This window comes from Sorex araneus, chromosome X (genome assembly GCF_027595985.1).
Source record: "Sorex araneus isolate mSorAra2 chromosome X, mSorAra2.pri, whole genome shotgun sequence".
NCBI lineage: Eukaryota > Metazoa > Chordata > Mammalia > Eulipotyphla > Soricidae > Sorex > Sorex araneus.
Window position 1 is genome coordinate 316507310 of NC_073313.1, and position 24358 is coordinate 316531667.

Here is a 24358-nt window from a genome sequence, read left to right on the forward strand (position 1 = left end):
CCCAGCCCCCAGTCTCCTCTCAAATGTTGGGGTTGGGCCTGTAAAAAACTAAAGCTCGCCGAGGGGCGAGTGCACTTGCAGGCTCTCCGGGCAGCTCTGTCTTTACCGCCCACGTTTGGTGCCCTGGAACCGCAATGTGTGGACTGGATCAGTACGGCCGGTGGTCAAGGAAAGGCGAAGGAAGAACGAGGACCATGCTGGTTGCTGATTAGTTACCGTTTATTCTATCTTTAATCTTCTATCTCCCGCACTCCCAGCTCCGGCCTCTCTCTAGATCTACCAGATCTACCGCTGCCTCCTTCTCTAGTCTCTCCACTCTTGTCTCTCTCTCCGAACCCCTTTTACTCCTCATGGCACTTCCAAAGGGCGCAATACATTGAAGTCACCAAAGGCACCAAAAGATCTTACAGGAAGAACATTGAGGCAACATCATTCTCTTGTATCTGCAGGCCATTAATCTAGGTCCCCCGGAAAGAAGATACAAAACCAAAACGGAAGCCTTCCTTGGGCTGAAAGCACTCGGGATTTACATCCCAAGACTAGGCTAGGCCAGAGCATCAAGTCAGGCCTCGCTAGCACCTAAAATCTGCATGTCAAAGACCAGCCAGGCTTCTAGTGAGAAAAGGGAAGCTGCCTCTGAAATTATCTCCAGAAGGCAGCTGAAAAAGGGGAAATATTCCAACAGGGCCCTCAAGGGCTGTGCACGCTCTGGCATTCCCCCTGCCTCCACTGCCATTTCCCCAGACCCCAGGTGCCAGGGTGTCCCCAGCTCACTCCTCCCTGCAGCCTGATGCTCATCTCTGAGTCACCCTTTGATGAGGTCCACTTCCTGTCTGCACCCCATTATTAACTGGACTATTCTTTCTCTGACTGTGTACACTTGTCTCCCGGACAACCATGGGGAGTGATGGGCAGGCCAGGACTCCAGAGCAGGCCCAGCCTTGCCTCCAACTCAGGCACTTACCCTGTTCCCCCTCCCATGCCCCAAACCGAAGCTGAATTTGGGGTCAGGGCCACAGACTCAGCTCTTTCTTCCAGGGCTCCCAGACTGTTGCCATGGAAACCCACAAACCTACAAACTTCTGTTACTTCTGTGAAGTTGAGGAGCACAGTTATTGCACAGAAATGGAGAAATGCAGAAGAGCAGACGAGAGAAGCCACCTGTGGTTCCAGCTCAGATGAGGGCTGTGCCTTGCTTCCACTGCTCCTTCTGCCAGGGAATGGCCACACCCTTGGACTTAAGTGAGATGGGGAGGAGAGAGACAGTCACTTTCTCCCTATCCACCTCTGTCACCCCGAGATCAGATGGGAAGGTTAGGACCTATAAAGTGTGCGAATGAGCCCCTGAGTGGCACGGCCCAGATGACCCCCGCCTCCCCCCCCCCCCAGCTGAAGTCTGCTTCGTCTTTCTTCTCAGCACAGGACTTGATCCTCACCATCTCAGGGAGCCACGGACTCAGGCTGGAGTGAGGAATTGTTCCTTGCTGTCACTGTCACTGTCACTGTCATCCCGTTGCTCATCGATTTGTTCGAGCGGGCACCAGTAAGTTCTCTCATTGTGAGACTTATTGTTACTGTTTTTGGCATATCCAATACGCCACAGGTAGCTTGCCAGGCTCTGCCGTGCGGGTGCGATACTCTCAGTAGCTTGCCAGGCTCTCTGAGACAGGAATTGAACACAGGTCGGCCGCGTGAAAGGCGAACACCCAACCGCTGTGCTCAGTCCGAGGCCTTACCCAAGGTCTCCAGGAACTTTGTCCTATCTTGCAGAAAATAATTTCACGAGAAGACAAGCAGTGAAGTAAAACATTTTATTTGGATTTTATTTGGAGGCTTTTAGGAAGGGGGAGGGGTGGGGAGCGAAGGGAAAGAGCTCCAGGGAGAACACCAGCTTCTCCAGAGATGAAGAGAGCCCCAGCACACATCTCCAGAGGGGAGACGTGGGGACCACATGTGCTCGGCCACACAGGTACAAAGCAGCACGTGGGCCTAGGCAGCATATGCACACATTTCCTTTGTTCAAGGTGGCTTTTATAGGGTTTCTCCAACCTGTCTCCACGTGGGGCTTCTAGCTTCTACTAGGTAAAAGTCCGTTGCTAGGGTAGTTGCCAAGGGGGTAGAGCTGGGAGTGGTGATGGTCTTCTTTGAAATTCCTTTTCTGACCTTTGTTCCTGCTGGAGCTTCTCTCAGAGTCCCTTGGTGCCCAGCACGGTCTTATCAGGCCTTAATTCCTATGCTCACGGGTGAGGGGTTTTTTGCAGGGCTATTGGTTTTATTATTTCCCAGGAATTCCATTGCTGTGAGGGACTTTTTCCCTGTCTACCCACCTGCCTGCATCAACTGCATACTGATGGCCTCTCAGGGGCAAATAACCAGCTCCCCTCTGCTCTCCCTCACCACTGCCCAGCCTGCCAGCTTCTTTGTGACAAACAGCGGGGCTGCTTCTGGTATTGCAAATAATCAGGAATATTCTCCATCCACTTAGGAATATTTCCCCTTGACCTGCTCAGGGACGTGCATCACCTGATTACTGGGCGTGCAGCCACGGACAAGACAGAGGCATGAGCAGACACATCTCTGGGCACATCCTTGAGGAGTTTCTCAGTTCAGCGGGGGCCTGGCAGGGGCATTGCTGGGCCAGAGGACACACCTTTACCTGTCCCAGAGTTCTCTCTGTGGGAGTCACTCTGCTTCCAGCCACGGGACACTGTGCTCTGGCCTGGCCTGGCAGCAGGTTTGGAGCAAGGAAGGCCACGCGGGACAGAGCTGGCCCTGAAACTGGGCTCCTGGCCTCTGAGGCTGTCCCTGTCTCTTGGAGCAGGGCTTCGGCCAGCGGCTGCTGGGTGGGTGGGTGCGGGAGTGCAATAGAACGTTAGAAATCGGCCCCTCGACCCGCCCAGAGCTTCCAACGGGCGTCCCTAGTCAGAGCGAGGATCTGGGGACACTCGGGAGGGAGAATTGGGCTCCGAGGGCGGGTCTGGCCCAGTCCCCCGTGCCCCTCCCCTTCCAGCGCTCCAGGCGCAAGCCCAGGTAGCTCGGGAGCGCAAACCTGTCGAGCCGGTTTTGAGTCGCGGGAAGGTGGTGCTAAAGGATGCACGGCTGGGCCGGTGCTGGGTCGGCACTCTCGGCTGCCTGAGCCCCGCTCCCTCCTGTCCGCAGTCCGCCCGCCCGCAGACCCCAATGCCGCGGGCGTCGCGCCTCCTGGCGCCCCTGCTGGGCCTGGGCCTGGGGCTGACCCTGAGCCTGAGCCTGCACGCGACGGGAGCCGCCGCCGACTGCGGGTCTCTGGGCCCCGCCGAGCGCCTGGTGTTCACCCCCGTGTCCCGCGCACGGTGGCTGGCCCCCCGCGTCCGCGCGCCGGGACCCCTGGACCCGCTCTACAGCACCGTGCGCCGCTTCCTCGCGGTGGTGCAGCTGAACCCCTTCCCCGCGGGTGAGTCGCCCCTGCCAGGGGGGGGCCTGGCAAGAGGGTGGGGGCCAAGGCAAGTTGCATTCCCCCTCTCACCGGAGGGGCGCCGGCGTCCAGCAGGCACCAGCCAGCCAGGGCACCTTCCAGAAGGCCTGGGACATCCGCTGAGGTGACCCACTTCTGCCTTCCCATGTGACCTTGGGCAAGACCGGGTTGCTCCTGCCTGTCTCGCTCTCCGAGCAGAGGACCGGGGGCACTGGGATGGGAGCAAGGAGGGAGTGGGAGCTGCAGGACCCTGCCCCACCTGTCCCCTGCCCAGGGACTGAGAGGTGTTCCCACAGGCCTGGTGGTTTCAGTCACAGCTCCAAGTTCTCTCCACCCAGATCCCAGGGGAGGTTGGGGGTCGGTGCCCCCCTCACCACTCGACATCCCCTCAGGAGGTGGGCAGGGCCGGGGAGACCAGGTCCCGCTTGCCTCTTTACCTAGAGCTGGTGAAGTCCCTACTGAACGAGCCGGAGTCCGTGAAGGTGGATGAGGTGAGCTGGGGAGGCGGGAGAGCTGGGTAGTGCCAGGGTTTGCAGGAAGGGGTTTGCCCCAGGCCTTGAGAGTGCGGGCAGGGTGTCCGCCTTGCACACGGCACAGTCCTGACCACCCCATACGGGCCCTCCAGTCCACCAGGAGTGATTCCTGAGTGGAGTAAGTCCCTCTGGGCGTGGGTCTTGGGTCTTCCCCCCAACAGAACCAGCCTGGGCTCCAGCCCCACAGCTGGACAGCTCGAGCCTCCTCAGGGCACTTCAGTTCTCTTGGGGCAGTGGGGGGCGGGCGTGGGGTTCAGGCCAGTGCCACCTGCCGCTCGACTCCCCAGGTGGTGCGGTACCAGGCGGGCTACGTGGTGTGCGCTGTGATCGCCGGCCTCTACCTGCTGGCGGTGCCCAGCGCCGGGCTGTGTTTCTGCTGCTGCCGCCGGCGCCGGCACTGCGGGGGCCGCGTGAAGACCGAGCACAAGGCCCTGGCGTGCCAGCGCGGCGCCCTGCTGGCCTTCCTGCTGCTGACCACCCTCGTGCTGCTGTGAGCGGTGCCCGGGCGCGGCGGCGGGAGGGGGGGAGGGTTGTGGGGGGCCGGGCCCGCCGCCCCGCGCGGCCAGCCAGCCCCTCCCTCCCGCATCCCCGCAGGGTCGGCGTCGTGTGTGCCTTCACCACCAACCAGCGCGTGCACCAGCACACAGGCCCCAGCGTGGAGGCTGTGCCCGAGACCCTGCTCAGCCTGCGGGGCCTGGTCGCCGATGTTCCCCAGGTGAGCGCCCCACGCGCCCCCAGGCCCGCGCGGACCCCGCAGCGGTGCGTAGTGGTGCGGGTTAGGGACACGCTCCCGCGCCCGACCGCCCCCTGCTGGAGGGTCGCTGCAGTGCGTGCCCTCCCTCCCCTAGCGGGTGAGCAGCCCTGGGTGTAGGTGGGTGCCCAAGGGGGGTGCCAGGGGGCAGGGAAGAGCAGGCACGTGGCTCTGTTTTTGCTTAGGAGCTGCAGGCCGTGGCAGAGCAGTTCTCCCTGCCCCAGAAGCGCGTCTTGGAGGACCTGGATGGTGAGGCTCACAGCTGGCTTTTGGGCCCCCTGCACCCCTCTGCTGGTGAACTCCCCCACAGAGCTCTGGGCTGGGCCCAGCTGGGCTGCGAGATTTGAGAATCAGGTGCTGGGTTCTGGGGAGGGAGGCTGGCTGGATGAAGGGGGGGGGGCGGGGGTTGCTCCCCACCCCAAGCGGGTATTATCGCCCTGTGCTCTCCAGGAGTTGGTCTGAACATCGGCAACACAATCCATGCCCAGCTCAGGAGTACAGTGGAGCATACACTGAACTCAGTGCAGAACCTGGGCCAGGGTGAGCAGGTGTCCACACCCTAGCCCCAGTCAGCCCTGTAACCCCCACCCATGACTTTCCCTGACTTTTATACCTTGATCCTCCTCACTTCCATTGGCCTTCCTGCCAGTTTCTGCTTTGCCATGCCCCGAGGCTTCCCTCCTGTGTGGCTGCCCTGCCCACTGTTGGTGGGGGTGGGGAGGACGCTCAGGACTCAGTGAGGGGGGAGGGAGGGCACTCAGGACCCAGTGGGGGGAGGGGAGGGCACTCAGGACCCAGTGGAGGGAGGGGAGGGCACTTAGGAGTGGGGGGCATTCAGAAGGGGGGGTAAGGGCACTCAGGACCCAGTAGGGGGGGTGGGAAGGGCATTTCGCCTCCCACAGGTCATGGAGGGTGAGGGGCCGCTGCTCAGTGGTGTGGGTCTCTCAGCCCTGCAGATGTCTGTGGACCACCTCCGGGCGCTGAACGCCACCGCGGAGGAGCTGAGGCAGGGCCAGCGCACCCTGGAGCCAGCCGTGCGGGAGCTCCGGGAGCAGCTCGAGGCCCTGCTGCAGGAGGGAGGCTGCCAGGGCTGCGCCTCCGCCCTGGGCCAGGCCCGAGCCCTGGAGCTGGGAGCTGACTTCAGCCAGGTGCAGGCCCGAGCCCCCCGGGGAGTGTGTGGGGGAGGCGGGGGTGTCTGCCTGCTGGAGCCCCTAGTGCTGGCCAGGGAGGCTCCGGCCGCCCTTCCTTGGTCTGTGCCTCTTCTCTCTGCATACCTGGGCTTACTGGCTTTGGGGCAAGAGGTGCTCCGTGGCCTGTGCTCTGGTGACTCCCCACACCCCAGGCCATCTGCGACACAGAGATGTGGAAGGGCGGAAGGCCCCTGCTTCCTGTCCCGCCCAAGGTCCCCTCTCAGACCCTCTAGGGACACGGTCCTATCGACCCCAACTCTGCAGGTTCCTGCTGTGGATGGTGCCCTGCGCCGGCTCCGGGGCGTGCCCCGGGCCAACTTCTCTGAGATGGTGCAGGAGGTGAGTTGTGCCACCGGTCTGGATCTGAGTGCATGCCCCCACCCCACCACCAGGCATGTCAGCGTGCCCCCCACATCCCCTGCCTGCCTGTCTGAGGTCCCACCACCACCAGGCCTTAGACCCCAGCTATCACACCCCATGGGATCTGGGCTGGGCGCTGAGTGCCCTGGGTCTGCTGGGACACAGCTCAGATGGAAGAGCGGGGACCCCGAGGGGGTGGGGCTAGCAGAAGGTTCCCCTGGGTGGAGATTAGCTGGTGTGTGCGTGCGTGTGTGTGTGTGTGTGTGTGTGTGTGTGTGTGTGTGTGTGTATGCGTGCAGTGTGAATCAGCAACGTGACCCGGGGCCTGGAAAATGCCAGAGCTGGGGAAATGGTGAGTCAGTCGTACGAGGTGGCTGGTGGTGGAAGGTTCCAGGAGCAAGGAAGCGGCTGTTGAAGTGGGAAGAGCAGGTTGGAGCTTGACAGCTGTCGGGAGCAGACCCGGCTGGCTGGGCAGGGCTCCAGGCAGCAGTGGTGTGAGGGAAGGAGGCCCCTGGGTGGGGGTAGCCCGGCTGGCTCTGGGGGAGCTGAGAGAGAGCAAAGGGGAGTGTGGCTCCCACTCTCTGGGGAGCTGGGAGCAAAGGGGAGACCCTGCCCCTGGGCTCCTAGATGGGAGCACAGAGATGGGAGCACAGAGCCTCGTGTGGTCCCGCAGGAGAACAGCACCTTCAACGCCCTCCCGCTCCTGACCGCCCTCCAGGTAGCGGACAGGGTCCAAGGTGAGGCCTGCTCTGTGCACCCCAAACCCTTCCAAAGAGGCTGGGCCGGGGGGTGGGGTGGGGAGTGTGGAGAGGACGGGGTGGCGGTCCCCTGGACTGCGGTGGAGTGAGCCTTCTCTGCCTCATGCCCATCCCCTGCCCCCTTGGGGTCCTGAACACCCTCCGCATCCCCTGCGTCCCTGCTGTCTTGGACAGAGCTAAGGAAGATGGTGAAGGAGCAGCCCAAAGGGCTGAGCTCGCTGGCCGAGGGCTTCCCCAGCTGGGAGGCCGCCGCGCACTGGAGCCGGGCGCTGGAGGACGCGGAGCAGCGCAGCCGGCCCTACCTGGAGGAGGTGCAGAGATACGAGAGATACAGGTGCCAGTTCCCAACCCCTCTGCACCTAGTCGCCTGCAGCCTCTGCCGACACCAAACATGAGCCCTTACTCGCCCCCCCAGCCCTCTGTGGTCCCAGCTTACCGCCCCTGGGTTGGGAGGTAGGACCCGGTGGCCAATAGGGAGTGTCTTAGAAAGCATCTAGACCACAGTCATAATGCTCCCCCCTTCGGGTGTGTGCCGCTGCCCCTAGGCGCTCGCTCGGCCGGTGAGAGACTGTCCGGGGTCACTGATGTGAGCACTTCTCGTGGCAGGTGGATCCTGGGCTGCGTGCTGTGCTCCATGGTCCTGCTCGTGGTGGTCTGCAACCTGCTGGGCCTCAACCTGGGCATCTGGGGGCTGTGGGCCAGGGAGGACCCCAGCCACTCGGAAGCCAAGGGCGAGGCTGGAGCCTGCTTCCTTTTGCTGTAAGTAGGGCTGGGTAGAGCGGCCTCTTGACACCGGGGCAACCAGTCCCTCCCACCGCTGTGGACAGCTGCTCGAGGGGCTGCAGGGGTGATCTCGGGGATCAGAGCACCACCTGGAACTCCAGCTCTGGTCAAGCCGCTGCCTTGTGTGGGCCTTTGTGTCTGTGTGTTTCCACACATGGGGTGGGGAGGGCGGGGGTGGCTGAGAACCTTCCCTGCCCTCTTAGTAACCAGTCATGAATGGGGGCACGGTTCCCCCCTGAGCCCAGTGGCGGCCACCAAATCCCTCTCCTCGGAAGCCCGTGTGAGCAGGGATGCAAATCCAGCCCCCAGTGGCACCATCCCCAAGTCTCCAACCCTGCCGGGCTCTGCCTCCCTCACAAAGGAGCCCTTCCGGCCAGCAGCTCTGGGGCTGTCCCTGCCCAGGGACTGCTCCCTGCTCCCTGCAGGCCCCTGGAGCCATTCAGCCTCCTCCCTGCCCGATCCCCCCACCCCCACCCAAGGTGCACAGCCCAGGGGGAGGGGGAGGACGTGGGGAGGCTGGAGTGGGGGCAGTTAACCCTCTAGGTTCCTTGCTGACCCTGGGAGAGGCTGGTCTGGCCTGCAGGCACCTCGGTCCACTCACCCCCTGCCCTCTGCTTTCCCAGGAGTGCGGGACTCAGCTTCCTCTTCGCCGCCCCTCTCATCCTGCTGGTCTTCACCACCTTCCTGGTGGGGGGCAACGTTCAGACCCTGCTGTGCCGCAGCTGGGAGAGCGGGGAGCTCTATGAGGTGAGCCCCGCGCGCCAGCCCCCATGAGGAAGGGGAGTCAAGTGGGATAGAGGGGCCCAGAGGGGAGCAGGCCCCAGAAAGCCAGAGTTTGCTGTGGGCTAAGCAGACGGCGGGAGCCCGGGAGGGTTCCCTGGCCCTCGGCCCCTCCGCACCCTTGGCACAGTCCCCGAGAGCTGGATGCCTGTTTCCCGGCCCAGGACCAGACTGCCCCTTCCTCCATCCAGGGCAGAGTCAGGGCTGGCTGGAGCTCTGGGTGGGATCTGGTCTGAGCCAGCTCAGGCAGCCTAGGGCCAGGGGTGCCGGTGTGGCCTCCCCTGCCCCCACCCCGGCCAGCCCTATCTTGCCCTCTGTCCCCTCTCCAGTTTGCTGACACACCAGGAAACTTGCCCCCTTCCATGAACTTGACCCAACTTCTCGGCCTGAAGAAAAACATCAGCATTCTCCTGGCCTACGAGTGAGCGGGACGCATGAGGGGCAGCGGGGGTGTGAGGAGGGCCGAGGGGTCTGGGTGACATTCACCTCCCACCTGCTTTCCCAGGTGAGCGCCGCCGTTCAACTCTCTTTCCTTTCTCTCCTCCTCAATGCTCGCCCACAGGCAGTGCCGGGAAGGGGCTGCGCTCTGGAAGGTTCTACAGCTCAATGACTCCTATGACCTGGAGAAGCACCTGGATATCAGCCAGGTGAGAGAAACTTCTGGAAGGCTTTGGGGACCCTGGCTGCAGGCCCTTTTCTCCTCTGGCCTTGCCTCGGTTGAGGGACTATCTCCTGGAGTCCCCCAAAATCTAGAGGAGGGAGCAAGGTCCACAGGTGCAAGCTCAGAGCCTGCCCTGGGGCTGGAGCCTCAGGGCAGGTGCCAGGTGGGGGTGGGGACCTGGGGGTGGAAACGCTCGGAGCACTGCCTTCCAGGAAAGGGCACATTTGGGTGGGAGTGAGCGTACAGGTGATGGCCAGAGGACTATGTGGTGGCCCAGGAGGGCTGCGTGGGGGTGTGGCCGCTGTGAGTGGCGGGGGAGTACGTCCTGGAGGTGGTGACAGACGGGATAGGGGAAGGCTCAACCCAGGCCCCTTCCCCAGCTGGCACGGCTGTGGCGGTGGCAGAGTCTAGAGCAGAATTGGAGAGAAGTGCCCTGCCGGCAGGGGGCAGTTGGGAACCAAGAACAGATTGACTTCTCCCAAGGGAAGCGACGGGTCCCAAAGGCACGTGACCTCCTGAAAGCGACCCCCACCTCGTTTCTCTCCCGGCCGGAGAGAGGTGGGAGGCCAGCTGCCATGGCCCTGGGCCAATCTTGGGAATACTCTCGTTTCTCTCACTTCCTGCCCATTTCAGCCCAACATTAGAACTTTCTAGAAACCCTGCCTCCTCCGCACAACCCACTCTCATCCCCACAGAATCGCATGGCTTGGGGGTGCTCCCCAGCTCTGCCTGCAAGCCTGGCTCCGTCCAGGCCCTGCTCAGTGGGAGCCCATCCTAGTCCTGTGAGAGGAGATGTCCAGGCCCCAGAAGGCCCCTGGGCCCAGGGGGACACTGCCGTCCTGGTGCCAAATATGACCTTTAGAGTCTAGTCTGCTGCTCTTTAAATACTTATCATGGGGCTAGAGCGAGAGCACAGTGGGTAGGGCGTTTGCCTTGCACGCGGCCCACCTGGGTTCGATTCCCAGCATCCCACATGGTCCCCCAAGCACCGCCAGGAGTAATTCCTGAGTGTAGGAGCCAGGAGTAAACCCTGTGCATCGCCAGGTGTGACCCAAAAAGAAAAAAAAAAAAAAAAAACCTTATCCTGCCCTTGTCAAATAACTAGACCTGGCGTGCTTTCCAGGGAAGGAAGCTTATCTGCTCAAACACCGGAAACCTTCACCTTGAGTGCCTGAGACACAGCTTTCAGGCCCTCCCTTTGCCCCCAGGAGAGGGTGTCACGGCAGGGTCAAGAGTGAGCAAGCATGTCCAGCCACCATGCTCTAACTCACTGCTAACCCTGGCAAGTCTCTGGCCTCAGTTTCTCATTTGTCCAACAAAGGAGCTGAGGGTCTTGCTCTTCCTTTTCACTCTCTCCCAGTGGAACTTGCCTAATGCGGAGGCCCTTTTTATTTTATTTTATTATTAGTTTTTAATTGAATCAGCTTGAGATATACAGTTACAAAGCTTTCCATGATAGGGTTTCAATCATACCATGTTCCAAGACCCATCCATTCAGTGTGTATTTGCCACCACCAATGTCCCCAGTTCCCCTTCCCTCCCCCTCCCCCACCTCTCCAGCAGGCATTTTTCTTCTTTCCCCACCCCCCACCCCTTTTGGGCATTATGGTCTCCAACACTGGTACCGAGAGGTTGTCGTGTATGTCCATCCCTTTGCGGCTTTCCAACACTCAGTTCTTGTCCAGAGTGACCCCTGCCCACTGCCAACACAGAGGCCTCGTTAGACAGCAGACCCCTTCTCATTGGAAAGGGCCACTTCCTTCGTTCCTTCAGCCATTCATTCATCTTTTTTGCACATTCAACAAACTCGAACCATTGCCTCCACCCCACCCCCAGGCCACCACTCTGGGGCTCTGCCCAGACCTGGCAGACAACCCTGGTGAGCAGATGGCAATAAACAAACACACACATCCATGTCATTCCCAGTGGCAGGTGCTGTGACGTGGCCACATATCAGGCCAGGTCATGTGGCGGAGGGGGGCTGGGCTGGGATGCCACTTCACATTAGGGGGTCCGGAGAGGTCCACAGCACCATTCAGTGCCGGGGGTGGGGGTGAGGACCTGGGGGTGGAAACGCTCGGAGCACTGGCTTCCCGGAGACAGACCCCAGGCTGGAGGGGAGCTGGGCTGGTGGGCTGGAGTAAGGGCCCTGGATCTCAGGAAAAGGGCCCGGGGGCCTGGTCACCCCTCACCTGCGTGTTCCCTCTGGCCCCAGTACACCGGTCAACTGAAGCAGGACCTACAGAACCTCAGGGTGAACGTTCAGAACCTGGATCTGCTGAGCGCAGACGCCCGCCGGGACCTGCAGGCCCTGCAGAGCAGCGGGATCGAGAGGATCCAGTACTCCAGCTTCCGCGGCCAGGTCAGCAGCCCGGGGGCGGGGAGACCTCCACTCGGCTTCCTCCCGGCTCCCTGCACGTGACTGTAGAGGGTCTTCCTGTGTCCACAGTCCACAAGCACCCCCCAGGCTGTCCCTGCAGTCACTGGTCCTGATCCTGACCCCCCCATGGTGGAGGGGCTGGTGGGATGTGGCCTCTGTAGGGTCACACCAGACGGTGCCTCGTGTCTGTTCTCTTTGGGGGGCCACAGCCATTGTTACGTCCCGGGACCGGAGTGTCGTTCACTTGGTGACCAGACCAGACTCGAGGCTGCAAATGCAAGGACCCTTTGCTGCTAGCTCGAGCTAGGGTTCAAGTCTCACCCAACATGGTGGAGTTGACAAGGACCCCAGCTCCGAATTCTAAGCAGCTTATATAGGGTTTGGCTACATAACAGCATTTTTTCTAGGAACTGGCAATATGTTTCCAATTCTTGTCTTTGTCCAGTCCTGTGACTCCAGGGACCAACATCATGTTTCCAGTTCTTGTCCCTGTCTGTCAGTAACTCTGCTCCCTAGGTCTCTCTTAGGCAAGGCTCCCGACTCCGATAGGTGCTGCCACGGGGCAGTTTATCTGCCCAGGGTGATACGTTACCTGAGAAGTCGGGACTTTCTGATGGGGGAAACTGGAACTTAGGCCTGCTGGGTTTCGGTCTTAAAGTGGAGCCTGTCGTGTCTCCACTTCAGCCTCACATCCCCCCGCCCCTTTTTTTTCTTTCAGCTGCAATGAGGAATCTCCCTCAGGCTGACTGTCAACCACCTACTAATGCTGTCGCAGGACCATTAGCTGCACAGTATTAGCCCTGCCCTTAATAAAGGCGATAAGCTTATTTAGTATGAAAGGCCAAAAGTTAGAATAAAAAACCAATATGAGGAGGGGCCCCACAAGATACAATGTTCTTTAAACACATTGAACACTTGTGAGCTTAGGCAAGGGGTGAGGCCTGTTCTTTTTTTTTTATTATTTGGTTTTTGGGTCACACCTGGCGATGCACAGGGGCTACTCTTGGCTCATACACTCAGGAATTACTCCTGGCAGTGTTCAGGGGACCATATGGGATGCTGGGAATCAGACCCGGGTCGGCTGCGTGCAAGACAAATGTCTATCGCTCTGTCCCCTGAGGCCTGTTCTTGAGCAAATCCACCACCCCCCTTTTGAAGGAATTGCCCAGGAGCTGTTTGTGCGGTTGAGGTGACCAGACATGGCACACAGGTTTCGCCTGGCCATGGGAACTTTCCCCACACATGTTCCTTTTCTGGAAACGGCCTGCATAGTGAGGCCCACCTTCCTTTCTCCCCAGTTACACTGGGTTGGGCTCTTTTCTAAGGAAACATTAAATGTAGTATTCAGTTTAACGGCTTCAAAAAAGGGGGGAGGTCTAAGATAATGACATAAGACCCTTTCCAGTGAGGTTCCAGGGTTCTACTGTTATGCCTCCGGACCCAAAGCCAGTCCCCCAGTTCCAAATCCTGAGTGGGACCCTCCTGGCGGCTCTGCTCATTCTGGTCCTGGTATAGTTCCCTAATATCTGTCCCTATGTCCTGGTGGACCTCATGGAGAGCCGTCACGGCCACCAGGAGCTCTCCCGATTTCGCCCAGGGAACCGACTGGGGGCTTACAGGACACACAGGTGGGGGATATCCACATACGATTTCAAAAGGGGTTAACTTCTCACCTGCCTTCAGGTGAGAAGGCAGCAGGGAAGCACCAGGCACCGGGTAAGCAGTATTCCAGGCCTGAAATAGGGCAAAGGTAGAAGCACTAGGGGTCCCATGTGGGATGGGACCAGGGTGACAAGTTGACTTTCCTAGCTCCCCCTTATAACAATACCGGTAGCACAATCTTTACTGAATCATTTAGGAGGACTGGAATTGTCAAAGTAGTAAGGGGACAAGCAAGGGGTTACATGCAAGCAGCCAAATGTTGTGGGGTCCCTAGTATAGGGGCTCTTCTAACAGACCTGTGGTATAATCGCTGGGAGACCATGCTATAGTTTTGCTTACAAGAGGCTCGGTAGGTCCCCAAACACACACATGTCCTAGCGTGGGCCATAGCTGGCACAGATCAATGTGAATTCCACCTGTCTCAGGATCAGAAAGTACTCAGTGCCCAAAACTGGGGCACGTAAGGAGCTGGCTCCACAACTGTCTCTATGAGCATGCAGAAACAGAACAGAGAACAACCCATGCCCTTCCCATGGCTCCTCTGGGTCTCTTTCTTCAGTCTTATCTTGAAGGGGGGTGGGGGTCGTTTCTTGTTCGTATACGTCACCCGTGCAGGTCGTTCAATGCTGGGGTGGAGTGCGCCTCAGTTTCCCTCCTGTCAGCCTCAGTGCAATCTGTGTGACTGGCGTGTCATCACAGGGTGGCTCTGAGGAGACTGGGAACCGGGGAGCTGGCAGGCCCGGGCTGCAGCTCCTCCCCTGTCTCCTGCTTCCTCCAGCTCCAGAAGCCTGTGCTGAACACGGAGGTGGAGCAGCTGGCCAAGGCGCTGGACACACTGGCGCAGACTCAGGTGAGAAGGCAGCAGGGAAGCACCAGGCAGCAGCCTCGAGACACCTGGGAGGAGGGTGGGACGGGAGCGTTGGGAGGGGGATGGAAGAACCCTGCCAGTGAGGGCTGAAGCCTGGACCGCGGGATTTTTGCAGTGTTCGTGCTGATTCAAGCTTTGCCCCAGTTGACTGTGTGACCTTTGACTAGTTGGTCAACCTCTCTGGACCTCTACATACATACTGCCTATAGAATCTGCATCATAGGTCCTAAGAACTCAGAGATGGATCAGATACCATAGCCATCCTCTCCAGCAGCTTAAACGTGTGTGTGTGTGTGTGTGTGTGTGTGTGTGTGTGTGTGTGTGTGTGTGTGTGGTAGCATTTTGCACCTTTAAAGACTGAGAGTTTAGGCCACTGAGATAATAAAGGATCTGAGGCACATGCTTTGAATCCACGGTTCCCCATTTGATCCCTGGCACAGGGCGGGGCCCTGGTGGCCCCTGAACACCATCGGGTCTAAACAGTGCCATATCCCTGGGCCTGGTGGGCTGAGTCTTGCGGGGAGTGGCCCCAGGCCCCTTGAGCGCAGCTTGGAGCCCTGTCTCTCCCCAAATAAGAAAAGTCCTCCCGGAGACAAGCCATACGCTGCAGCTGAGCCAGCTCTGGGGCTCAGACATTCGTGGTGGGCCCTGAGCCCACCCCCACAAGCCAGCTCAGTGCCTGTGGGCTCAGGAACCTCAGATTTCTGTCCCCCACCCTTGGATCGTCCCCCTCAGGGAGCCCCGGGGCTGCAGGCACAGCTGCAGGAGAAGGCCCGAGACCTGAGACGCCTCCACCAGCAGCAAGTGCTCCCTCGGCAGAGACTTATGGTAAGTTCTGGGGCCTGTGGGGGCTGGGCTCATGCAAGGGGGGAGAGGTGAGGAGGGAACCCCCCACCCTGTTACCTGTCCATCTGGCTGCTCAGCCACCCCATCTCTTCTCCACAGGCCACACTCAACCTCAGCGTCGCCGTGCTGGAGTCCTCTGTCCCCCGTCTCCAGGTGGCTGCTGGGGAGCCCCAATTGGGGGGGGGAACAGCAGAGGGAGGAAGAAAGGGACCTGGGGGCTTGGGGCCCGGTCCACTCTGCTCCCTCGCTCTGCCTGGGGCAGCAGGAGAAGGTAGAGTCGGGAGGGTGAGGCTGTGAGCACCCCCTGGGCCTCTGAGGGGCGGAGAGGAGAGAGAGAGAGAGAGAGAGTAAAAAAAGAGAGACAGAGACAAAGAGAGAGAGGGAGGGGAGAGATACAGAGACAGAGAAAGACAGAGACAGAGAACAGGAGCGAGGGAGAGAGAGAAGAGGAGAGAAAGAGAGAGAGAAACAGAGACAGAGATGGAGACAGAGAGGGAGGGAGAGAGAGAGGGAGTGAGGAGGAGAGAAACAGAGACAGGGAGGGCGGGAGGGAGGGAGGAGAGAGAGTTAAAGAGACAGAAAAGGAGGGAGGGATGGAGGGAGGGAAGGAAGGAAGAGAGAGAGAGAGAGAGAGAGAGAGAGAGAGAGCCAGAAGCCCGAGCTGGACTGTCCTTCCCAGCGGGAGACCTCGCAGACCCTGGACGCAGTGGCCAACCTCACTGAGGAGCTGCCAGCCTGGACGAACCGGATCCTGAAGACTGTGAGTGGGACCCTGAGCAGGGCGAGGTGGCACCCCCACCAGAGGGGCCAGCGGGCAAGGCTTCCTCTCTAGCCCACCACCCCCTGCCACGCCCTGTTCCCACGTCCATTCAGCCCAGTGCCCTCTTTCCCCAGGAAAGCGAGTGTCTCCTGGCCCGGGAGACTGGCTACTTCTCCCAGTACCTGGACTGGGTGAGAGAGGAGGTGAGTGAGGGTGCGAGAGCCGGGCAGCAGCCCTGGGTCAGTCCCAGTGGTCTGGCCTCTCACCTGCTGTTTCCCTGTCCGCCCGCCCCCCTCAGCCCCCAGGGCTTCAAGGCTGAACCCAAATGCCCAGACTGGCCGTCCAGGCCCCCAGCTCTGCTGTCCCTCGGCTGTGTCCGGGGCCCAGGGCCCTCTCCCACTCCCCACCGGCCCTTCCTCATGCCAGCCTGAGCTACCCAGCCCTCTAAGTCCACCTCTCGGCGCGCCCTGCAGCCACCAGCCCATGCGAGCCTCGAGCCCTTTGGTGACCAGCGGTGTCTGTGCACACGTGTGCAGGCACAGCCTGGCGTGGGTCCACCTGGTCTTGCCAGGGCAGTGCCTGAACTCACCAGCCATCAACAGGGGCAGAATGGGAGGGAGGAGTGGGGGCCAGGGCGGGCGCCTCCGCCCCTGTGTCCTTGTGCCTTCCTGTCCCTGCGTGGACATCCACGTCCCCTGGACATTAGCCCCTCACGGTCCCTGGGCCCAGCTGGGCCCCTGCCGCCTCCCCACACCTCCTCACAGGCCTGCCCCTCACTCCGCAGGTGACACAGCATATTGCCACCTGCCAGCCTCTGTCCGGGGCCCTGGACAACAGCCGTGTGATTGTGTGTGACATGCTGGCTGACCCCTGGGTGAGCGCCCGGCTATCGGCCCACAGTGGCACTGGGCCTGGCCTCTGTTCTGGAAGCTTCCTCTGGGTAGGGGCCCCCAGGGGGTGGGAGACTGAGCCTGCCTCCCCGTTTCAGAATGCCTTCTGGTTCTGCCTGGCTTGGTGCACCTTCTTCCTGATCCCCAGCATCATCTTCGCTGTCAAGACCTCCAAGTACTTCCGTCCCATCCGCAAACGGCTCAGGTGAGGGGCCTGCCAGGACCATGGGGGGTGGGGAGGGCAGCGGCGCCTGGAGCAGGAGTCCTTGACCCAGTTCCCAGCTCCGCCCCACTCCCCTCTGCTCCTTCCTGAAGGGGTGGGAGTCCAGCCCTGGAGAGCCACAACCCCGCCAGAGCTCTTGGCCAGAATGTTCTTCCACTGTCGTTCCCCTCTTGTGGGTGGCTCGGCCTCCAGTGCTCACTCACACACTCTCCATGATTAGCTCTACCAGCTCGGAGGAGACGCAGCTCTTCCACATCCCCCGTGTCACCTCTCTGAAGCTGTAGACCTCAGCAGGGTGAGCATCCCCTGCCCTGTCCGCCCTCAGTCCTCTGAGTTGGGGTGCGGGTGGGATGGGAGTAACTGGGATTGGGAGCTCCGGGGCATGGTAAGTCGGGAAGGTTTGGGGACCTACTGTCTGAGCGCCCCCTCCCCGGCTCTTCTGATTGCAGGGCTCTGCGCCCATCTGGCACAGCCCCTCCTGACCAGAGGGCTTCCGGCCTGCTGCCCCCAGACCCCAGGCGGGCAGTCCACGGCTCTCTGACCCCACAGGCCTGGACCCTTCACGCCCTCTCCTGCTTGGGACGCCCCTCCTTCATCCCCAGAAGCACATCCCCACCCCTGTGTCCTGCACCAGGACGGACCCCTGTCCTCCACTGGGGGAACCCCTGACCCCATCCCCCCCTTCCCCACGGCCACCCCTGCTCCTTGTCCCTTCACCTCCATCAGGCCTCCCGCCCCTCCGGAGGTCCCTTCCTCTCTGGTTCCCTCTCTAGATCTTTCCCTGCTCCCCTGCTGGTCCGCCCCACCCCACCCCACCCCCACCCCCGGCTGCTCCCACCTTATCAGGTAAAACTGCGGAGCAGGCCAGGGGCCTCTGTGTCCTGGATCCAGGCCGCTGCAGACTGTGCCTCACGCTTCAGGGACTTGGACCTTCCCCAGGACTCAGCGTGGACTCCTGTGCCCCCCCTCCGCCTGGGATTAGGGGGTCCCTGTGTGTGGACTGGGCTTCCAACCCTCACCCAAGAATAAGTGCTGCTGCCCCAACTTCTCCCAGGCCCCACCCACCCCAGCGTCCGCATCTCTGCAGCCCTGCCCAGCACTCCCAGGGGGCGCTAGTGAGCCTTTCCCCGGGCCCTTCCCTCCTGCTGGACGACAGGGCCAGTCACCTGGGCTTGTCACCAGCCCATTGGCTGCCCTCTCTGCTGGCTGGATCCTGAGTTGCAGAGGTGGGTAAGAGGAGGAGAGAGAAGAGGAGAGAGACGGATGGGAATGATCCACCCCAATGTTCTCAACTTCCCGAAGCCTCGGCTTGGGCTGCTGGTTGATACCAGAGATCTAGAGTGGTCCTCAAACGCAGCTGGTGTCCAAGGAGTGTTAGAGCAGGGCGAACACATGTCCCCTGACCACAGGCATGCGGGTTGTCCAGGAAGCCGGTTAGATGGGAACCGGGGTGCACGTGGAAGCAGGCGCACCTGCTCACGTGCTGGCTCAGTTCTTGTTATGGGGCCACCGTGAACGTGTTACCCAGCTCTCGTTTTCTCCCCTTGGAAAACGGGGAGGCTACTAATAGCCTTCTCATAGGGAACAAAACGTGGTAATGAGGCGGAAGCTCTTGGCAAGGGCCCATCACCAAATAAATGTTCCTGTGCTGCTAGGTGGGGTGCAGCTAGCTGGGGCGCAGCTGGGTCTGGCAGACAGAAGGAAGAGTGAGATAAAGCTCCTGTTCAAAGACAGGAAGCTCCTCAAGGTTATGGTCTGCTAAGCTGCAGGGGGAGCTGAGGGGTCTCTGTTTAATGGTATTTTACAAACCAGTGACAAAGTTGCTGCTAGGAATTAGCATCCTCACTCTGGCATGCAGACCCCCTAGAAAGCATTCATGAGGACCAAGCCTGTGGGTTGTTCCTAAGGAAGTCTGGCTCGTTTCTCATCTGCTCCCATGTATGCAAAAGCTCTGGTGCCCTGAGTTTTAAGAATAAAGTTGATAGAATATAAAGAGATTTTAAAAGCGTGTTCTGGGGCTGGAGCAATAGTCCAGTGGGAGCAAATAGTCCATTTGCCTTGCATGCAGCTGACCTGGGTTTGTACCCCGGTACCCCGTATGGTTCCCTGAGCTCACCAGGAGTGATCCCTGAACCAGGAGTAACTCCTGAGCACCACTGGGTGTGCCCCCCTCCCCAAAAAAGTAAAAAGCATGTTCAGTTCTCTGTCAAAATGGCACATCTGGGGCCGGAGTGATAGCACAGCGGGTAGGGCGTTTGCCTTGCACGCGGCTGACCCGGGTTCAATCCCCGGCATCCTATATGGTCCCCCAAGCACACCAGGAGTAATTCCTGACTGCAAAGCCAGGAGTAACCCCTGAGCATTGCTAGGTGTGATCCAAAAACAGCAAAAAAAAAAAAAAAAAAGGCACATCTTCTTTGATACATTTGAGTCATCTTCTTTGATATATTTAAGTCCTCAGAGAATAAGCATTCTAAAGTCCAGCCACTCCCCCAATCCATACGACCTCTGTGAGTCTGTGTCTGAAGTCTGCTGTTTCTCTTGGTGTTTGTGAGTTCTGTGTCTGCTCCTGATGTCCTCGGTCAGTTCTGTTAGAGTGCGCACATTGTATCTGAAGACCCACGGGGACGAGGCCCAGGAGGGAGTTTCCTCCACGAGGATCACGCTCACGTCCCTCAGATGCCTTAGGCTCCAGCAAACCAGGATCATTTCAGGGTCCGATCCAATGCCCGTGTGTTCTGGAGACAAAGCCCACCAGGGTTCCACCACAAGGACGAATGCTTGCCCAGGCAGCCCTGTGGGAGAGCCCAGTGCTACCTCCTTAGTCCCAGGGATTGTTACCAATTCCATTCAGGGTCTTGGGAGCTAGCAACCCCCTGACCCCACTTGCTGGGCAAGAACGGTCCTCTGGGAGAACCTTATCTTGGCCCCACTATTCTTCACTGCTTTGTTTACACACCACCCTCCTTCCTAATTCTGCTCTAAAATCCTACCAGAGCTAGGGAATGTGGCTCAGGGACAGAGCACTTGCTCTGCATGTATGAGGCTCTGGGCTCGATCCCAACACTGCCCTCTCCCCCCTCCCCCTCCCCCCCAATTGCTTTAAGGGCTGGAGAGATGAATCAGCTGGCTAAGTACATGCTTTGCATGCAGGATTTGGGTTTAGTTACCTCCAGAAGTGACCCCTGAGCACTAAACTTAGAGTAGCCCCCAGCACTACCGTGTGTGATTCCCAAACCCCAAATAAAGAGATGAATAAACGTAGACATATTTTGCGCAGCTTTTTAGCTACCCTCCGAAGGGAATCCAGCCCGAATTTCCCAGCTCGATACCACTAGTAGCAGTCCTGAAATTGTACTGGAATTTCCCCGGTTTGGACAAAAAGAATCCCATTCTCAGTTGTATTGAGAAACCTGAGCTTTGCCTCGTGACCTCTGACTTTTTCAAGGAATGCTGCTCAGAGAATGTCCTCATCAGCTCGTTTCCTGGAGATCGGGATGGCATTTGTCAGATGACAGAGAGACAGAAATAGCCACCGAGAAAAATATATATCTTTCTGGTTTTCAAAATGCTGGGATCCAAAAATACGCATCCTACTTGAAGTGTGAAAAAATAAAAATCTCCTCTTGGTCACATTCTCCTGACATTCCCTGAAGAGGGTGGGAGCCGAGGTCCGTGTCCCATGGAACAAGGATGCCTGAAACCGCACAGCCATACCCAGTGCCGAGTTCAAGGCCAGCCCCATTGCGGATCCCGGATCTGGGCCTCGTGACCCTTGGCTCCTGTCCTCTGACCTGCCTGTCCCCTCTCCTTGTGAGTGTGAGGAAGAGGCTCGATCTCCGAGCATGTGTCCTGTTGTCCCTGTGGCAGGAGGAAGGACAGATGAGCAGCCCTGGAGTTCTGTCACGGGCCCAGCCTGGCCTCCGGGAGCAAAAGAAAGCCCCAGAGTCATGACCTGCAGCTTCTGCCAAAGGGCTCCCATGTGGGTGGGCTAGAGAGGTAGTACAGTGGGTAGGGCATTTGCCTTGCACATGGCCAACCTGGGTTTGATCCCTGGCACTGTATAGGGTCTCCCAAGCCCCTCCAGAAATGATCCCTGAGCACAGCCAGGAGTGACCCCTGAACACAACCAGAACACCCAAACAAACAAAAAAAATAAGTGCCATGCGGAGGCCACAGGCTTTCTCGGTGCTTTGAGCACCAGCCAGAAGCCCTGTGAAGCTGCAGGAATCACAGTGTTTACTGACTAGCAGTTGAGCGAATGAAAACGAAGAGCAAGTGTCGGCCCAACACAACCCACCCGGAGAAATCCTTCAATAATGGGGTGGAGGGGAGGGGACAGCCAATCGGGCCCAACTCTTGGAGGGCTGCTTGGGCCCTGCTCTGGAAACTGTGACCGTGTCCCTCTTCCCAGACACCCACACCCAGCGCTTCCCTACACCGTGCTCCTGATGTCCACCTCAGGGCCTGTGGGTGCCAGGGACAGAGACGGGAGGCAGGGTGGGTGATGCTAGTGTGGCTGAAGCGCCCTCTCTGTGGTCCCCTAGTCCTTCCTGGTGCCTCCTGGACCAGGGCGTTCTTCATCTTGCACCCATGTGGTGCCATAGCCCAGGGTTGAGAAAGGGGTGGGGTTGCACAGAGATGACCCCAGCCCAGGCCTTAATTTCAGCTGTTCATCAGAAATGCTGAATTTCGGTCCCTGAAGTTGACCCCATGGAGGGCGCACGGGAGCCATGTGTTGAGGGGGTGGAGGGGAAACAAAAGGAAACTAGCCTTATTATTTATTTATTTATTTATTTGGGGGGTGTCACACTCGGGGTTAACTCCTAGCTCTGTACTCAAGGATCCCTCCTGGAGGGGACCAGGGTGACCCTTGAGGTGCCAGAGACCAATCTGGAGTTGGCCATGTGTAAGTAAGTGCCCCGCCTGCAGCCCGGCCTCTCCAGCCCCGGAAGGGGGCTTTACAGAGTGTCCCCGGAGGGCTTCCCGGCTCCCTTGGAGTCAGGGCCTGTCTGCTGTGCACCCAGCAAGGATGGGGCAGGTAGCCGAAAGGATTTGAGGGACCTGTGGCGACAGGCAGCCTTCTAGGTAGCTTTCCGGTGTCCTGACTGACTGTGTGGGGCCCGTGTGGGTGGCAGCCAGAAGCCAGTGAGGTGCGAGCTGGGGGGCTCTTAGTTGCCACGTGTTTCCTCAGCTTTTGTGAGGGGGGACACCCCTTCCACACAGAAAGTTCCCAAGTGAGGTCCACCTGAACCCCCCATCCCTCTCCTCTCGCCCCTTGCCCCTCTCTCCTTACTCTGGCTCTTGCCTCCCTCAGCTTTGTCTCCCCTTGGACCCCAGCCAAGGGCCCCCCGGGTCAAGGCACCTGATCTATCGGGCCCCAGGAGAAGGCTCAGATGGGAGCCCCCTGAGACCGGGGGGGGTGCCCAAGGAGGCAGCTGTGGGCCAGGAGTGGAGAGGGCTGGCCCTGGCGACTCCACGGTGTGGGGACGAGTGGGGTGAGCGCTGTGGAAGGTCCCACAGCCGCCTCAGCTTGTCCCCCAGGGAAGCCGCTTCTGTCCAGGTTTCACCATATCGCATCCCTCTCACCCCATCCCTGGTCTCTCCCCACCCCCAGCCCATCCTCCCCGGCCCTCGCACATGGCTGAAACCCTCAGACTGGAGAGACTGTGGCCCACAGACGTACCACAGAGACTCTGGAAACTGCCACCCGCAGAGACTGCCACAGGGGCACACACTGTGATCCTGAGGTGCCCGCCAGGGGGAGCCCCACCTTTGTCCCCTCCAGCACCCCTCACTGTGTCCGTCTCTGCCTTCCCGTGCAGGGACCCACCTGCAAGTGTCCCAGACTCCAGGAAAGGGTGAGACTGCCCCAAATCTCACTTCCTGAGGGGCTCCTGGGGTGGGAGGGGTCTGAGAGGCTGGGGCTGGGGCCCTGGCAGGGGGATGGCTGTCCCATTTTGTGCAGGGGGATACTCTGGGGGCAAGGGGGGTGTTCAGAGAGCCTCTCCTGGGGGCAGCCTCAGACCCTGACCTGGGCGGGTGATTGGAAGCATCCGAGTGGACGTGGAGGAGCTGGCAGATGGGCTGCCGCGGCCCCCCAGACTTGCCGTGGGCATGAGGCTCAGGATTCTGGCGCTGGTTTGTGTTTTCTAGCCCGGGACCCTGCCCAGAGCCTTCCCGAGCCTCCTCCTCCTCCATTCCAGGGTGTTGCCCTGGGAGGGGGGCCTGGAAGGGCAGACCACGCACCACACCACACTACATCACACCCCACACCTCACACTATACCACCCCTCCCAACAGACACCATACAACACACAGAGCCACACCACACAGTGCATGACACCACATCCACGTCAGGTACCACGCCGCCACACGATACCACACCCTGCACCACCACATACCACTCCTCATACGGTATCACACAACACCACACCCTGTAGCGTACACGAAAGCATACCACCACACGCCATGCCTCGCACCACACACTACCCTGTACCACAACATACCACACGTCTCACTATAATGCGCAGAACCGAACCACACAGCAAGCACCCAGCCGACGACACCAACACCAGGGTGCTGCCTCCTCTCCAGAAACAGGCTGGTTCTTTGGGGTCAACTTTTCCTCCCCCAGGGCCTGAGAGTGGGAGCCAATCGGCAGGCTCCAATCAGGGCGGCAGGACGGCTCTGCTGCGAGGCAGAGGGGGTGTCTTGGCCTCTGTTGCCGTGGCAACTGCTGGCACCGGCTGGCTCCTCCGGTGCCGGAAAGGGAAACTTGGCTAGGGTTTCGCCCCTGACTTCTGGGTGATTTCCCTGAGGGGCAGGAAGGGCCTCCTTCCCAAAGACACACAGCCCGCCCACCAGACTTTCTCACCAGCCTCCCCCCCCATGTCCAATGTGCTCCCCGCCCACCGCAGACCCAGATGGGGACAGATGACCAGCCCAGGAAGGACGGGGTTCCTGGGTCTCAGGCTCTGGGGGGGGGGCTCATATTGCAGCACTCAGTGGGGTCCAAGGAGGTAATCAGGGGGTAGACGAAAGAGCTGTATCAGGTCCTCTGCGTGCCACCAGGGATGTGGTTGGTGGCTGTCAGCATCTCCATCTGGAAAGCCCCATGACTGGGCCAGTGTGGGCCCTGTACCCCGACAGGATGCTTCAGTACCAGGGCTGGCCAGGGGGTGTGTGAGTGGGATCAAGCTGGACCTCTCCTGTAGCCCCTTCTCATGGAGGAGTCTGAGGCCACCCCCCACCCCACCCCGGCTCTATGAGGCAGAGCCAGCAGGGGGAGAGGCCCCCCAGGAAGTCACACAGCTGCTAGCCTTCCACAGGGGACAGGAACTCTGGCCAGGGCCCCGACCCACCCCTCCGCTCCCAGTGTCTGTGTGTGTGTGCATGCATCAGCGTGTATGTGTGTTAACGATCATGTGTATGATTGAGTGTGTGTGTGTACGTGAGC

General features: G+C 59.9%; 1 protein-coding gene across 1 annotated transcript; it reads left to right on the forward strand.

The window, feature by feature from the left end:
* The first annotated feature begins 3180 nt into the window (after positions 1-3180).
* On the forward strand, positions 3181-18876 carry PROM2 (prominin 2). The gene is made up of 24 exons (XM_004609303.2): positions 3181-3433; positions 3896-3945; positions 4275-4477; positions 4582-4702; positions 4924-4987; positions 5189-5278; positions 5687-5886; positions 6193-6267; positions 6962-7025; positions 7221-7380; positions 7653-7805; positions 8453-8576; positions 8939-9030; positions 9172-9256; positions 11486-11632; positions 14091-14162; positions 14916-15008; positions 15126-15179; positions 15706-15786; positions 15921-15989; positions 16571-16660; positions 16775-16881; positions 17120-17194; positions 17349-18876. The coding sequence occupies exons 1-23, from the start codon at positions 3181-3183 to the stop codon at positions 17181-17183; spliced, it is 2511 nt and encodes an 836-aa protein (XP_004609360.2). The 3' UTR covers positions 17184-17194; positions 17349-18876.
* The last annotated feature ends 5482 nt before the right edge of the window (positions 18877-24358 follow it).

Excerpts from the sequence above, each read along its gene's own strand:
- PROM2 (XM_004609303.2), top strand. The coding sequence starts at position 3,181 with ATGCCGCGGGCGTCGCGCCTCCTGGCGCCCCTGCTGGGCCTGGGCCTG. Across the intron at positions 7,026-7,220 it reads GGTAGCGGACAGGGTCCAAG|AGCTAAGGAAGATGGTGAAG; the intron begins GTGAGGCCTGCT and ends TGTCTTGGACAG. Across the intron at positions 15,990-16,570 it reads TGGACTGGGTGAGAGAGGAG|GTGACACAGCATATTGCCAC; the intron begins GTGAGTGAGGGT and ends CTCACTCCGCAG.